This window comes from Cladophialophora psammophila, assembly GCF_000585535.1.
Source record: "Cladophialophora psammophila CBS 110553 chromosome Unknown aczJe-supercont1.3, whole genome shotgun sequence".
In the NCBI taxonomy this organism is placed as follows: domain Eukaryota; kingdom Fungi; phylum Ascomycota; class Eurotiomycetes; order Chaetothyriales; family Herpotrichiellaceae; genus Cladophialophora; species Cladophialophora psammophila.
In genome coordinates this window covers 1,962-14,510 of record NW_006912924.1, presented here as the reverse complement: position 1 = coordinate 14,510, position 12,549 = coordinate 1,962, and the positions used below count along the sequence as shown (strand labels likewise).

The window sequence follows — 12,549 nt, the reverse complement described above, 5'->3', positions numbered from 1 at the left end:
TTAAACAGTTGGCCGGCTCTCTTCTGCCTTCCTAACAACATTCAGAACCCATTCGATTGTCTCATCCTTTGCGGTCAAATTGGGGCAATGGCCCGCCTTGATACTTGTGACATCAACCTTCCGACCACTCGCTTCAGCAATCATAGCGATCATTTCTCTTTGAAAATCAGGAGGGCCCGCCAAGTCTTCCTCACACAATAAGTATGAGACTGGAATGTCCTTGTATCCAGCGTGTGTTAGCTGGTTGCCGAAACTCTGCGCAGAATGCTTTGCAAAGCCTGTGACAATAGCCTCGCCCTCCTTAGGAGGCAGCTCTTGACAAATCATTCTAGCGGTCGCCTCTGGATCCTCCATTAACATCCACCCATCTTCCTAGGGATCATGGTCAGACATAGACGAGGGGCAGGCATCGATTGGCTAAAACACTCACGTCAATGGACACCAAGGGCCTTTTCTCGTTCGGGAACCTACCCAATAGAGAAGCAGCAGAGCTTCCAATTGCAGGGACAAGGCAGGATATGAAAGCGAGCTGGACGATCCCTCCGGGTTTTCCTTGCGCCCTCCTCTCCTCCTTTCCCAGTCCCTTTGTGCTTTGGGACATCGGGATACCAGCATACGAGTGGCCCATAAGAATCACGTCTTTGCCCTGGTCGGCAAGTTTCTCAGCTGCCTGTGCAATCACCGCCGCATCGTCGTACATGGAAGGTGCCGGGCTCTCTCTGCCTTGTCGGCTGCTTAGTCCGACGGTAGGCGGATGGATGCCTTTGATCTCGTAGCCTGCCTCAGAGACGGCATCAAAGAGTGGTTGATAGACCGGCAATAGAACGTAAGAGCCAGGGATAAAGATGATCGAAGGGTTTGACATGGTTACAATCACATTAGGAAAGTCTTTGGATCAGATAGGTCAACTCCGCCTAAGACGTGCGGTTAGTTGTTTCGGAATTGAAGGCTTCCAGAGTCGATGAAGGGGTACTTGCGTAAAATATACGATGGGCAAAGAATCCCAGTACTTAGCTCGCTAGTTACTTACTTCTCCTCATACCGGAGCGGAATAACTGTATTCCCGTAACTTAATTGGTTCTCGGTGTCAGTCAATCGATCAAGTCGGACCAATTATCCGAAACCACCACTGTGTATAATAACCGAGGGTGTTGGTTTATAATTCCTGGATTATGAAAAGACGGGCGAACTAATGGGAGCAAACGGAAAAGGTTCGGACCCAAGGGTACGACTTGCCGGACCACCTGACTGGCATTCCTTGGGGCAATGCCGCCGGATATCCCGTGTATGCGAGGGCAATCCACTGGTGCTTCACGAAATAGTTCAGTTTGGTCCGCAAGATCCTTTTATCGGACCTGCCGGTGTGCAGTCCAGTGCTTGAACTTTGATTCTTCAAAAGCCTCGCGGTGCCAATATCCTATGGAAGAGTAACGAGCCAAGGTTGCTTATTTCTACCAGTTATGAATGACAAGATTCCAGAGGTGCTCCCGGTGACAGCAGGCAAATTCCGAGCGATGCTTCCATTAGCCGACCGCTTGACCACATTCTCAAGTTGGGTGTTCATTTGCGGCGCACTTATTGTTTTTGTTCTCTGGCTGTCTGATCGGACAGATGTACCTTTTATTCACCATCTTCCTTCTGTTCCAGGCCTCCCAATAGTGGGGAACCTCCTCCAGCTAGGTACGGAGCAGCCACGACGTTTAGCAGAGTTGTCAAAGAAGTATGGGCCCGTATTCCAGGTCAGATTGGGAAATAAGGCAAGTCCTCTCATACGGTGAACATCGCGCCGGTGATTAATCTAGTCTCAGCGATTCGTTGTTGCAAACAGCTTCGAGTCGATCAAGCAACTCTGGATCAACAACCAATCTAGTCTGATATCTCGGCCTACATTGCACACATTTCATAACGTTCTTTCATCTTCGCAAGGCTTCACCATCGGAACCTCCCCATGGGACGAGTCTTGTAAGCGACGACGGAAAGTTGCTGCGGCTGCATTGAATCGGCCGTCTGTTGTCGGCTACATGCCTCTTGTTGACTTGGAATCCTGTGTCAGTATCAAAGAACTGGTGCAGCAACTAGGTAACACTGAAGCCCAGGTGGATCTCGACCCTTATCCGTTGTTTCAACGACTTGCTCTCAACCTCAGCTTGACTCTTGGCTATGGATTTCGCATCGATGGCTCCGTTGACAACGAGCTCTTGCGAGAGATCATCACTGTGGAACGCGGAATTAGCACCCTCCGGAGCACAAGCAACAACTGGCAGGACTTTGTACCGTTGTTGAGGTTTTTTTCCAGAAGAACCAACGAAGCATCAGATCTTCGGCGCCGGCGGGATGTGTATCTCGAATACTTGTTGCAGAAGCTCAAGGACAGGATTGCAATGGGACATCATGTTTCCTGTATCACAGGCAAAGTCCTGCAAGATCCCGAATGCAAGCTCACCCATGGTAAGTAATCTGTTGCCACAAGGTTTCTCATCTCATACATCTGCTAATATATGTGATACAGCAGAAATAAAATCGCTCTGTGTGACGATGATCGCAGGGGGCCTCGACACCACGCCCGCTTGTCTTTTACTCGGTATTGCCATTCTTTCAGGCCCCCAAGGTGCCTTGCTTCAGAAAAGACTCCTCGACGACGTTCACAAGGTATATGGACAAGGAAAGGCCTGGGCAAAGTGCCTCGAGGACGAAAAATGCGAGTATGTGAAAGCCTTTTGCAAAGAGGTGCTCCGCTTTTGGACCGTCATCCCCATGTCTCTGCCCCGCCTAAGCATCAAAGACGTCGTGTGGCAAGGTGCGATCATTCCTGCTGGTACTACATTCCTTATGGTACGTGTGATCAAAATGCTACTAGAATTCTCATGGTGTGCTGACATGTATTTGTGTCAATAAGAACGCTTGGGCGGCGGACTTTGATCCTGATCGTTTCAAGTGTCCCCAAGAATTCAGCCCCGAGCGATTCCTGGACATTGCAGAAGGGTCAGGGACGGAACACTTTGCCTTCGGAGCGGGCTCGCGCATGTGTACAGGATCGCATTTGGCGTACAGGGAGATGTATGTCACATTTATACGCATGCTTCTTGCATTCGAAGTGCTGCCTGCCACCGACCCAGGCCAAAGACCGATCTTGACGGGTCCCCTCGAGTGCAACGCCAACCCATCGGGACTGTCCATTGAGCCAAAGGCATTTAAGATCGGGTTTCGCGTGCGAGACGACGCGTGTCTTGAGAAGTGGTTCGAGGAAACCGAGAACGCGACAAAGCACATCGATGGATAGTTTATTAGTCTGTCGAATATTATTTTGAGGCGTTTGTACATGCTGCGTTCTCTGTCGGAAGTGATAGCTCAGACTCGATCAGCCAGAATATCTGGACATATTCTCTAGATTTAGACAGGCTCCATTTTTCCAAGATTGAACTGGATTACCCTAGGCAATTAGGTCCGTCACAGACGTCGCTTCAGGCTTCTAGACCCGCAAGCATCCCGGTTGACCCGGTGGCATCAAGCCTTGGTTCCTCTACATTGGGGCGGGTGGGCGGGCAAGAGACAATAATCACACCTCTCTGTTATTTCTTTGGCTTATGCGTTAGCACTCTCAGCTCGTTTATGATAACTAAGGATGCGAGCTCTAGGTTGAAATTCTGTCTGTCAGGTGTCCAACCATAACGGCTTGGGCGCTGGTAGAATAGTTCCTGAGCACTCACCAAACCCTACCATCTCCGAATGGTCACCCCCACACCAGCCTCGAATGGTGACACGATCGCCATCCTCCAAGAAAGTACGCTTAATCGTGGGAGATACATCATAACTCAATTTCCCTCCATGGGAAGCCTCGAGCAAGGAGCCTAGAGTTCCGGGCTCTGCGCCGCTGATTGTCCCTGACCCGATGAGATCACCCACTTCCAGAGGGCAGCCTCCTATTGTGTGGTGAGCAATCATCTGCGCGAAAGAGTACACGAGATTGCGACCATTTGTGCGTGATAAAGTTGCCGTTTCACCATTAGTTGCTTGAGGGAGTGCTTGTCAGTATTTGAATCCACCAAAAAGGCCGGGCACGGGGTTCGACCTACTTGTCAACTCAACTTCTAAATTCATGTCGTAAACATTCTCCTTGAGCGCTTCCCGCAGATAGGGGTGCAGCTTCGTCTCATTCAACATTCCGGGAGTACGAAACGTGTCCAGGGCGTCTTTCAGCACAACCCAAGCACTGATGGTGGTTGCGAAAGTTTTGGCGTTAAAAGGGCCCAAGGGAACTGCCTCCCAGGCTTGTATGTCCCGAGCGGACCAGTCATTCAGTAGAACAAGGCCAAAGATGTGTTTTTCTGCCTCATTTACGTCGATGGGCTCCCCAAGCTGGTTTCCCTTGCATAGTAGCGCACCCAACTCGAGCTCAATGTCAAGCCGACGACAGAGTCCAAAGCTTGACTCGGTTGCAGACGGGTTGTCCAAGAATTGTCCCAGGGGCCGATGTATACCTGTATCCGAAAGCACGACTGATGAGGCTCGTGAGTTGTAGGCCACAGGCAAATGGAGATAGTTGGGTTGCAGGGCCTTGTTGGGGTCCCTGAATATGCACCCACAGTTGTATGCGTGGTTCTTGCCGGCAAAGAAATCGGTGTACCCTCCAATCTTCATGGGTAGGTGTAGTGTGACTTGATCTCTCCAAAAGAGACTCGCGCGTTGGGTTTCGGTATTGTCTCTTAGAACACCAGGGAAGGGGGTTTCCTTTGCAAAGACATTTTGCAAGTACCTACGCACTTTGGTGTGGACATCCTGACCAAGTGCGGCAAAATCGTTCAGGCTGGGCTGCGAGAAGGTTGCAATATGAGTAGCAGGGAAGTCTTGAAGTTCCATGAAGCCCTGGTGGCGCGCAAACTCATGCAAGTCCAGGACATGGTCTCCGATAGCGATTGCCGCGTGCTTCTCGACTGAAGATGAAGTTGTAATGATTCCGAACGGTATGTTTGCCCGCGAAAAGTGCGAACCCTTGGGAATATCCAGCCAGCTGTCATGATTCGCCATGACTCTTGTTGTTGAATGCTATATCTGAACACTCGTATTGATATACACTGACTCTTAAGATGCAATGCCGAGCTTGCATCCATCCTATCTAACGATGTTGCGACTTTCGACTCAGAAAAGTGCTATTAGTCGATCAAGAAATCCAGACCCGGGTTTTCCGGCGGATGCTCTTTGCGACCTCTTTGTTCCGGTGAAATTAGACGAAAGCAGGCCAACCAAAGCGCATATCTTGCTAAATGCCTTCGGGGATGAGTAATATTGACGCAATATCAAGTCCGGCTGATGGTCTGGGTGGACTTTTCGTGGTGTGCTCGGTCAAAAGCGAAAAAAAAAACCGGATCTTCCTTCTTCTGACTTTGGACCAAGGCACACGAGCATCGTTGCTGATGGCTCTTGATCGGGAATCATGACGCCTTTCACAAATTTCGAGATACCAGAGATATATCCGTTCAGACTGGTTTCCTTGCCAATGTAGATGGGTGGTGTCAAACCGGGATAATGAATGTAATAATGCTGACTCTCTGGGCCAGAACGGAGGCAATCCCAAGAGCGTTGCTCATCGGACAAAACATACCTCAAAAAAGTCCCCACGGTTTATATGCTGAGAAGGGCTTAGGAACATCACTCGCCGCACCACGATGGGAGAATCAACAGACATGGGTTTATTGCATTATTCCATCAGCATCTCACGCCACGTTCGATGCTGTGCCCTGTGACAACAGCATGGAAACAACATTGATTTACATTTCGGTCAGCTCCGATGGAATCCTTTCGACGTTTGCACGGATGTTGACTGGATCAGGGGCTTCGCACTGGAGACCCATAATGGGCACTTCCAGCTTCTGGAACTTGGACTTATCTTAACCGCGACGTCCAATACCCATCCCGGGACCACCGTCGCGGACTTTCTCATTTTCCCGACTCGTTGGCTCGTGGCCGAAGACGCCTGTCATCCCCCGTTCTATCATCGCAACTGTATGAGCGAGTTCAAGGGTCTGATCCAGAGTTCTTATATAGCCAGCCTGAACAATTGTTTGAGCAGTCATGGGCCAGAACCTGCAGCGTTTGACACGGCCTCCAGAGAGGAGCTTGTACTGTAACAGAGCACTTCAGGGTTCGGCGTGCATGTGCAACAACGCACAGAGGCCTGTCCAGCAGATCGGGAATCGAGAACGCGTTTCTGGTTGATACTGACAACAACACCACCAACACCACCCAGAGGGGCAGCGGCTAGGGCTACGAACACCTAGCACAGCGGCAGCATCGAGGAACAGGACAGGACTGACAAAACACTCTCAGGAATTAGGTAGACGGCGTCAAAAACCATAGAATTCATGATACTCTGCTCAAACTGTAATGAATGGCACACTGCCAGCATTGTAAACTGTTCCGCACTCCCTCTCTGCCAGCCCATTTAGGTTTGACATGTGACTAGACAACTTTTTCACCCTGTCACCGCTCTACCAGCCCAGCACAGCCCATCACAGCACAGCCACCTTGCCTTGTTACAATATATTTAATTAGAACGTAAAATATAAAGAGTAAAAGCTCACTATATCTTCTTAATAAGAAGACTAAGTGAAAACGAAATAACTCGAATATACGGTATACTTTTTCTTCCGGCGAATAACGATATATAGATCTACGTTATATAATTTAATAGTCTCATTATATTTTTTAAGGAGACTACGTTTACGTTTTTCGAAATTCTCGTTCGCTCTTCGCTCATCAGTCTTTTTTTTAACACTTTCTTCTCTTTTATCTCGCTTTTTAAAAGCTTACAGAGTCGGATGAGCTACGGATACTAAAGACATCATCTCTTATGTGCGACGTAAGCCTAGGAGATATCTTTCGCATCGACGGCGGCGATCGCCCGCTGGTATCAAAGATTTATCGTGGCCCTGATATCCTCTCTTTCGGAGGGGACCAGAAATAGGCCATTACCTTCTCTCAAAAGGGTTATCGATTTGGGAGCCAATAGTAAGTCCGTAAGTACAATACGGTACCGTTTTCTCTGGAAGTGAATGGAATGTGAGAGCCTAAAAGGGGGCCCTCGAGAAACATTTATGTCCGACGAGGTAAGCTAGAACCACAGATCATGGTAGAGCCGGAATGGGCCCTCTTTAGGGATCGTTTTCGCTGTAAGGAGAACGGTTACTGTATGCAAAGGAGAATTTGACCACAGCATTTCCATAGTGCGTTCAGTGTCTTCCCGATGCCCCAGCGAAATTTGTTTTTCTACCTCGTGAATAATGGAATCTCGGTCAACCATAGTGACACTGGCGCAACTTGCCTTTTACGCTCTGCGCGTTTCCCAATTAAAGATTAGTTACATCTCTCAACCATCGCCCCCGCCGTCTAGGGCCAGTGTTAATATCTCGTGCCACCGAGTACCCGCTATCAGGTACTTCGGTCCCTGACCGACAAACAGCCGAGGACCAGCCCAGGTATGGTAGTACGCAAAGCTGTAGTAACAGGGCAGTCGCAAACGCCCCCAAAACCGCCATAGGATTCTCACTCGCCTCAAGCACGTGCATTGGTACACCCTATCTCCTTGTCGACTCGAGAAGGAACCTGCACGTGATCTTGGTCCTTTGCCGTTATTATATGTAGGAGAGGGTGTGGCTAGTAAAGTTTGAAGCCTTCATTATAAATCAATACTACAGAGACTTCTCGTGTTTCAAGGGTGTAGTAGAACTTACTAAGACAATTAATTTCACAACTTCTTGTCACGCAGCAGCTGCACCACCTTCTCGTGACCACCCTCTGATGCTGCTTGGAGCGCATTGCCATAGAGCCCTCCTTGAGCATTGAAATCCGCTCCACGATCGAGGAGTGTCTGCACCACCTTCTCGTGGCCGTACTCACTTGCCCAGATTGTGCAGCGTTCATAGGGGTCGGTCTAAAAGGGGAGGCGTGCGAAGAAGGTGACGGAGGGAAGGCAGCTAACGAACCAGCATCCAAAGATTAGACGGCATAACTGGTGGGTATCCGGCGTAAACTTGTCATTGATCGCAATCCAGCGGTGACACTGCTAAAGGAGGTGGTGGGGATTAGCAGGCAGACCCTGGCGGAGGATCATCCCTCGCGACTGGCCTCGCAGCACGCGCTGGCAATCGCAAATCAGGCGAATAGACAGGTGAAGAAGGCGGTGACACTGTTGGAGGAGGTGGTGCGGATTGAAGGGCAGACGCTGGCTGAGGATCATCCCTCGCGATTGGCGTCGCAGCACAATCTGGCCATTATCTTCTGGAGGATCGGCCAGCATTCTACAGCCTTGGAAATGTTGAGACATGTTGTGGAGATCCGCCAAAGAGTGCTTGACCACGACCACCATGATCGTGTGGCTTCTGAGGAATGGCTCGAACTTTTCGAGAATAGCCCGCCTGGTTCTTAGTACGTAGTTACTAACTTACTCTCAACGGAACATGTGTCTCTATGAACGTGGCAGGAAGACATTCTTTCATTATGGGCAAAGCGTACAATTGCGTTGACCAAGCGATTCAACTGGTGAAGCACCAGACGCGGACTGTGAGAATATAGGGAATTTCTCATTATAGTATTGTAGCTACACCTGTCTACTCTGATAATCCTAAAGACAAATAGACGAGTCAATCATCGTGGAAAATGTAAGATAGAACAGAAATTCGTCAATCCCAAAGCCTCAATTTCCCGCTGTCCCTTGTCCATCTCCGTGACTACTGTCTCCGTTCTTGCAATTGATCTCTTTGATAGATGACTTTGACAACTACACAGCGGCTGCTTCTGCGATGCTATTTCTCTGCCTTCACGCCTCCGTTGTGCTTCAACTTATGTCGTCGTAACTCATGATCTTGGCATTGCCGACCACCGTGCATTTGATGGACGTTCGAGAGACTTTCTCATTATTCTGCTCAAACAGCAATCGGTTCTCTTCGCCCAATATTGCAAATAGTCTTTCTGCGGCGTTGAATGCTTTTTGGAGACGAAATTTGCAGTCTTGCCCAAGAGACTGTGTTTCTTCCTCCAGCTTTTCTCGCAAGAAGGCCATTTTTTCAGCAGTCACGGGCGTGGCTAAGGGAACTTCAGTGGCAGGAACATTAGTCTGGATCAGTTCAACCTGGTTGGATACATGATTGTTTTCGGGTCGCTGGAGGTCTTGCAGAACGCGGGTTGGGTTAAAGAGGACAAGACTCGCTTTTGCCCACGCGGCTTTAATATTTCAGGATATCAGTGCCTGGTGGCGAGCTCGACTGAAACAATTTAAAGGAAAATGATGATATCCCGTGCCCGGACTCTGAATGTCAAGCTTCTGCCGTCGTCCTTCGTGGACAGAATGCACTTCAAGAACCATGAAGCGCGAGTGCAAAATTACGATATCTTTCAGACATACAGCTAATCACCACGCTCTTAACAATTCGGATGTGACTGCGTATTCCTAGACGAACAACAGGCATAAGGTTCATATGCAAGGCCGCCACTTACGAAAACCGGGAGCGCGGCTGTCATTGAACACATTTGGGAAGCCGTGAGGATAATGCTATGTTCGACTTGCAGTCGGATTTATGCGAGAGAGCAATACTGCAGACTACCTTGGACAAACATTTTCCACACCAGGATTCGGCCGTTCTCTTTCCGCTACTTTGAGCACTTCTGCACCTCTACTTATGAGATAGGCTCCCATGGGCTTCGCTTTCTTCGCAAAAGAAGACTACTGGAAATACCAACGAGATGTACAATATCTAGAGGACAGTACGTATTGTGCTGCGCAATCCACGATTGAAGCACATGCGGCCGCAGTTTGGACACCAGAATCGCAGGAGATTGTGGGAGCAAACACCATGAAAGACAGTGAATGCAGAAAGCTATTGTACTCTGGAACCAGGTGCATGAAGATACTTAAAAGAAAAGCACCACATCTCCAGCAACGAACCCCGTGTCAGACGTTCACCGAAGAAATCATTCGAGAAGCGGATTTGACATCGATTTGTCTGCGGCGTATCCCGTCCGGACTGGTCGTTAAACGTACGGATGATATGGAGATTTGGATGAAGGACTTTGCATTTGAACTGCCAATGGTGGATGTTGCTCTTCAGCCTTGATACAGCGCCAGGCAAGGGAGCGCCTTCATCTCTGCTGCTATCATTGATTCTTGCTCTTAGGACTGGTAATGCTTCCACAGATTTCACTAATATGCGATTGAATCTCCTTGAATGACGCTCCATTGCGAATATTCAGGAACAGGTCGCTTATTTGATCGTCTTGAGCGTTTGCAAGAACCCAGAACAGTTCCTGTAGAGATTTTTGGACCTCGTCTGGCCCCAGGTGTGAGCAATCCATGGAATCGTATCTACGATTCTGCTGTATTGGTTCGCTCATGATGCAAGACTTCCCATGTTCGGTGAATTTTGTGGAGGTGTTGGTTTCGTCTTCTCGGGTTGAGTTCTAGTGTCTTGTTAGCTTTCAGCTTCGAGCAACATGTGGGATGATGTGATCAACCCCTGAATGTGGTTGCCAGGTGCCCATCGGCGTCTCGGCCTCGCTGAGAGTATAGTGACAGTTTCCTTCGGATACTCGCTCAGGTCGATAATGAATGGTTGAGAATGAGAACGAGGATGAGAATGTTCACAAGAAGCTCACTGAGTTTAGCTTTAAAAGAAATCCAAGTGATTTGCATACCTCGGCAGCGTAATCTGGTGAATTATCCCATGTTGGAATGTTAGCAAGTTCCGGCGCAATGCGATACGAATCAGACTGGTTTGAACATCGGTCACTCAGTGAAACTATTCCTGAAACCTAGAAGCGCGCAGGAAAGCAATGGCTCCGAAATCTCAAACTCAGCCGTGCCTTTTTGGGTAAAGTGAAAGCGCAAACAGCTAGGTGCAACCGCCGACCTATCACAGCATAGCCGCGCGAGTACTGAAACTTGGCCTGGCAACATAATTCGTCCCGATCCTCTGCCGTTGTCAAGCAACCAAGCCGAAGGACCTGCACAGTGTCGACACTCACAGTTTACGGTGCATACATTCATTCGACGGCTCGGCGTTATTCATGCTCTGTGTCACCTAGTAAGAATTGGGGTCTCATGATCCAAAAGTGGTTCGAACACGAAGGCAATATTGTTCTGGACAGGGTTGCGGTGTTCCTTGAGGGATGAGATGTCCTCAATAAGGAGAGGTATTAATTCAGCAAGGAATTTATTAGCCTGGTCCAATGGCCATGACGAATGCAGTGCTGGGCCAGGCACACGCTTATGTCCGTGCTGATGACCCGTTAGAAGAATTTTTAACCGGTTCCTCATTTATAGAAGGGTGAAGAGTCAGTATCCACTTGAAGGTCATTCCGACTCTATCAGTAGCGTGGTGGTTTCGCCTGACGCGAATAGCCTCAAGTTCAGCTGATACGTGATAGTCATCGCGGTGTGAAATACGCCAAGACGCTAGTAATTATAGCTATAAAAGCAGCCTCCCCGACCAGATAGATTGAGAATAGTCGAATACACTTTTACACTTCATTTCACAGTTAGTAGTGTAATGGGAGAAGTTTCAAGTGGTGGGTAGCTTTATGATTGGCTGGGGCGTCGACACTAGACTAGGGTTCTTCTTACATAGTTCTCGGGGGGCTATCATTTATAGAATGGACAATCAATCAATCAATCAAGTTACCAACAGAGAGAACTCCCTTTGGTTGAGGGTGCGTGTTAGGAAGAGGCTATGCCCACCGCCGTACGAGTTGATGCCCATGGCTAGTAGCCTCGTCCCAGTTCAGTAGCAACGCTTATTCCATTAGTACGTAATCTTACAACTAGTTACGGACTTAAGGGAACGACGGCGAAGCCTCGAGGTAACCGCCTTAAGGCTACGCTATTTATAATTCTTTAAACGACACTCTATAGAAGCGAAGTACTTCGTTTTATAACTTTAAAAAGTCGAGATTACGAACTCTTACGATTCTTAACTCTATAGTACGAGAACTTAAGTTAAAGAGAAGATAGAAGTATCGTCGTTCTTCGAAACTATTTCTTTTTTCTTCTCGATACGTTATTATCGATGATTACTATTAATTCGAGAAGAACTTTCGTCTTCGTAAGCTCTTATAACGTATTAAAAATATATAAAAAGCTTACTTAGTAGTAATAAAAAAGTTAAAAAATCGACTTTAATTATTAAGAAACTATATATTAGAACGGAGACTAACTAAAAAGAAAAAAGCTTATATCTATCGAATCTAGTTACGAATTACCCGATACATCGTCGATTAATTAGAAACGATAACGCTATAGACCGAGAAATAAGATAACTATATATAGTTACGATAACTAAAATTTTTACGAAAACTTACGAAACGTTACGATACTTAGCGTTCGAAGATCGAGATTTAAGATAAGAAAAGAAAAATATTAAGAAATAGATATTTATATAAAGAATTATTTATCATTAAATACTTCGAATAGTTACGAACGATTATAACTATTTATAATTATAAGTAATAATATTTAATCTACTTAATCTAACTAAACTACTATCCTATAAACTTTAGCTTAGA

The 12,549-nt window shown here is 47.7% G+C and overlaps 7 protein-coding genes across 7 annotated transcripts; 4 read left to right on the top strand and 3 right to left on the bottom strand.

Annotated features, from left to right (window-relative positions):
* A1O5_02197 (uncharacterized protein) lies at positions 1-865 on the bottom strand (the record flags this gene model as incomplete). Its single annotated transcript, XM_007742813.1, has 2 exons — positions 1-372; positions 431-865. 2 exons carry the CDS (start codon positions 863-865, stop codon positions 1-3), a joined length of 807 nt encoding a protein of 268 aa, XP_007741003.1.
* Positions 866-1,460: 595 nt separating this feature from the next.
* Positions 1,461-3,280, top strand: A1O5_02196 (phenylacetate 2-hydroxylase; the record flags this gene model as incomplete). Its single annotated transcript, XM_007742812.1, has 4 exons — positions 1,461-1,739; positions 1,809-2,448; positions 2,510-2,832; positions 2,897-3,280. 4 exons carry the CDS (start codon positions 1,461-1,463, stop codon positions 3,278-3,280), a joined length of 1,626 nt encoding a protein of 541 aa, XP_007741002.1.
* Positions 3,281-3,651: 371 nt separating this feature from the next.
* On the bottom strand, positions 3,652-5,025 carry A1O5_02195 (fumarylacetoacetase; the record flags this gene model as incomplete). The annotated part of the gene is made up of 2 exons (XM_007742811.1): positions 3,652-4,010; positions 4,074-5,025. The coding sequence occupies 2 exons, from the start codon at positions 5,023-5,025 to the stop codon at positions 3,652-3,654; spliced, it is 1,311 nt and encodes a 436-aa protein (XP_007741001.1).
* Positions 5,026-5,434: 409 nt separating this feature from the next.
* On the top strand, positions 5,435-5,834 carry A1O5_02194 (homogentisate 1,2-dioxygenase; the record flags this gene model as incomplete). Its single annotated transcript, XM_007742810.1, has 2 exons — positions 5,435-5,504; positions 5,556-5,834. Coding segments are annotated over 2 exons (347 nt in total), but the record flags the coding sequence as incomplete, so codon positions are not given.
* A 48-nt stretch (positions 5,835-5,882) lies between these two features.
* Positions 5,883-6,116, top strand: A1O5_02193 (homogentisate 1,2-dioxygenase; the record flags this gene model as incomplete). The annotated part of the gene is made up of 1 exon (XM_007742809.1): positions 5,883-6,116. A coding segment is annotated over one exon (234 nt), but the record flags the coding sequence as incomplete, so codon positions are not given.
* Positions 6,117-8,047: 1,931 nt separating this feature from the next.
* Positions 8,048-8,389, top strand: A1O5_02192 (uncharacterized protein; the record flags this gene model as incomplete). Its single annotated transcript, XM_007742808.1, has 1 exon — positions 8,048-8,389. A coding segment is annotated over one exon (342 nt), but the record flags the coding sequence as incomplete, so codon positions are not given.
* Positions 8,390-8,830: 441 nt separating this feature from the next.
* Positions 8,831-9,055, bottom strand: A1O5_02191 (uncharacterized protein; the record flags this gene model as incomplete). The annotated part of the gene is made up of 1 exon (XM_007742807.1): positions 8,831-9,055. One exon carries the CDS (start codon positions 9,053-9,055, stop codon positions 8,831-8,833), a length of 225 nt encoding a protein of 74 aa, XP_007740997.1.
* Positions 9,056-12,549: the final 3,494 nt, after the last annotated feature.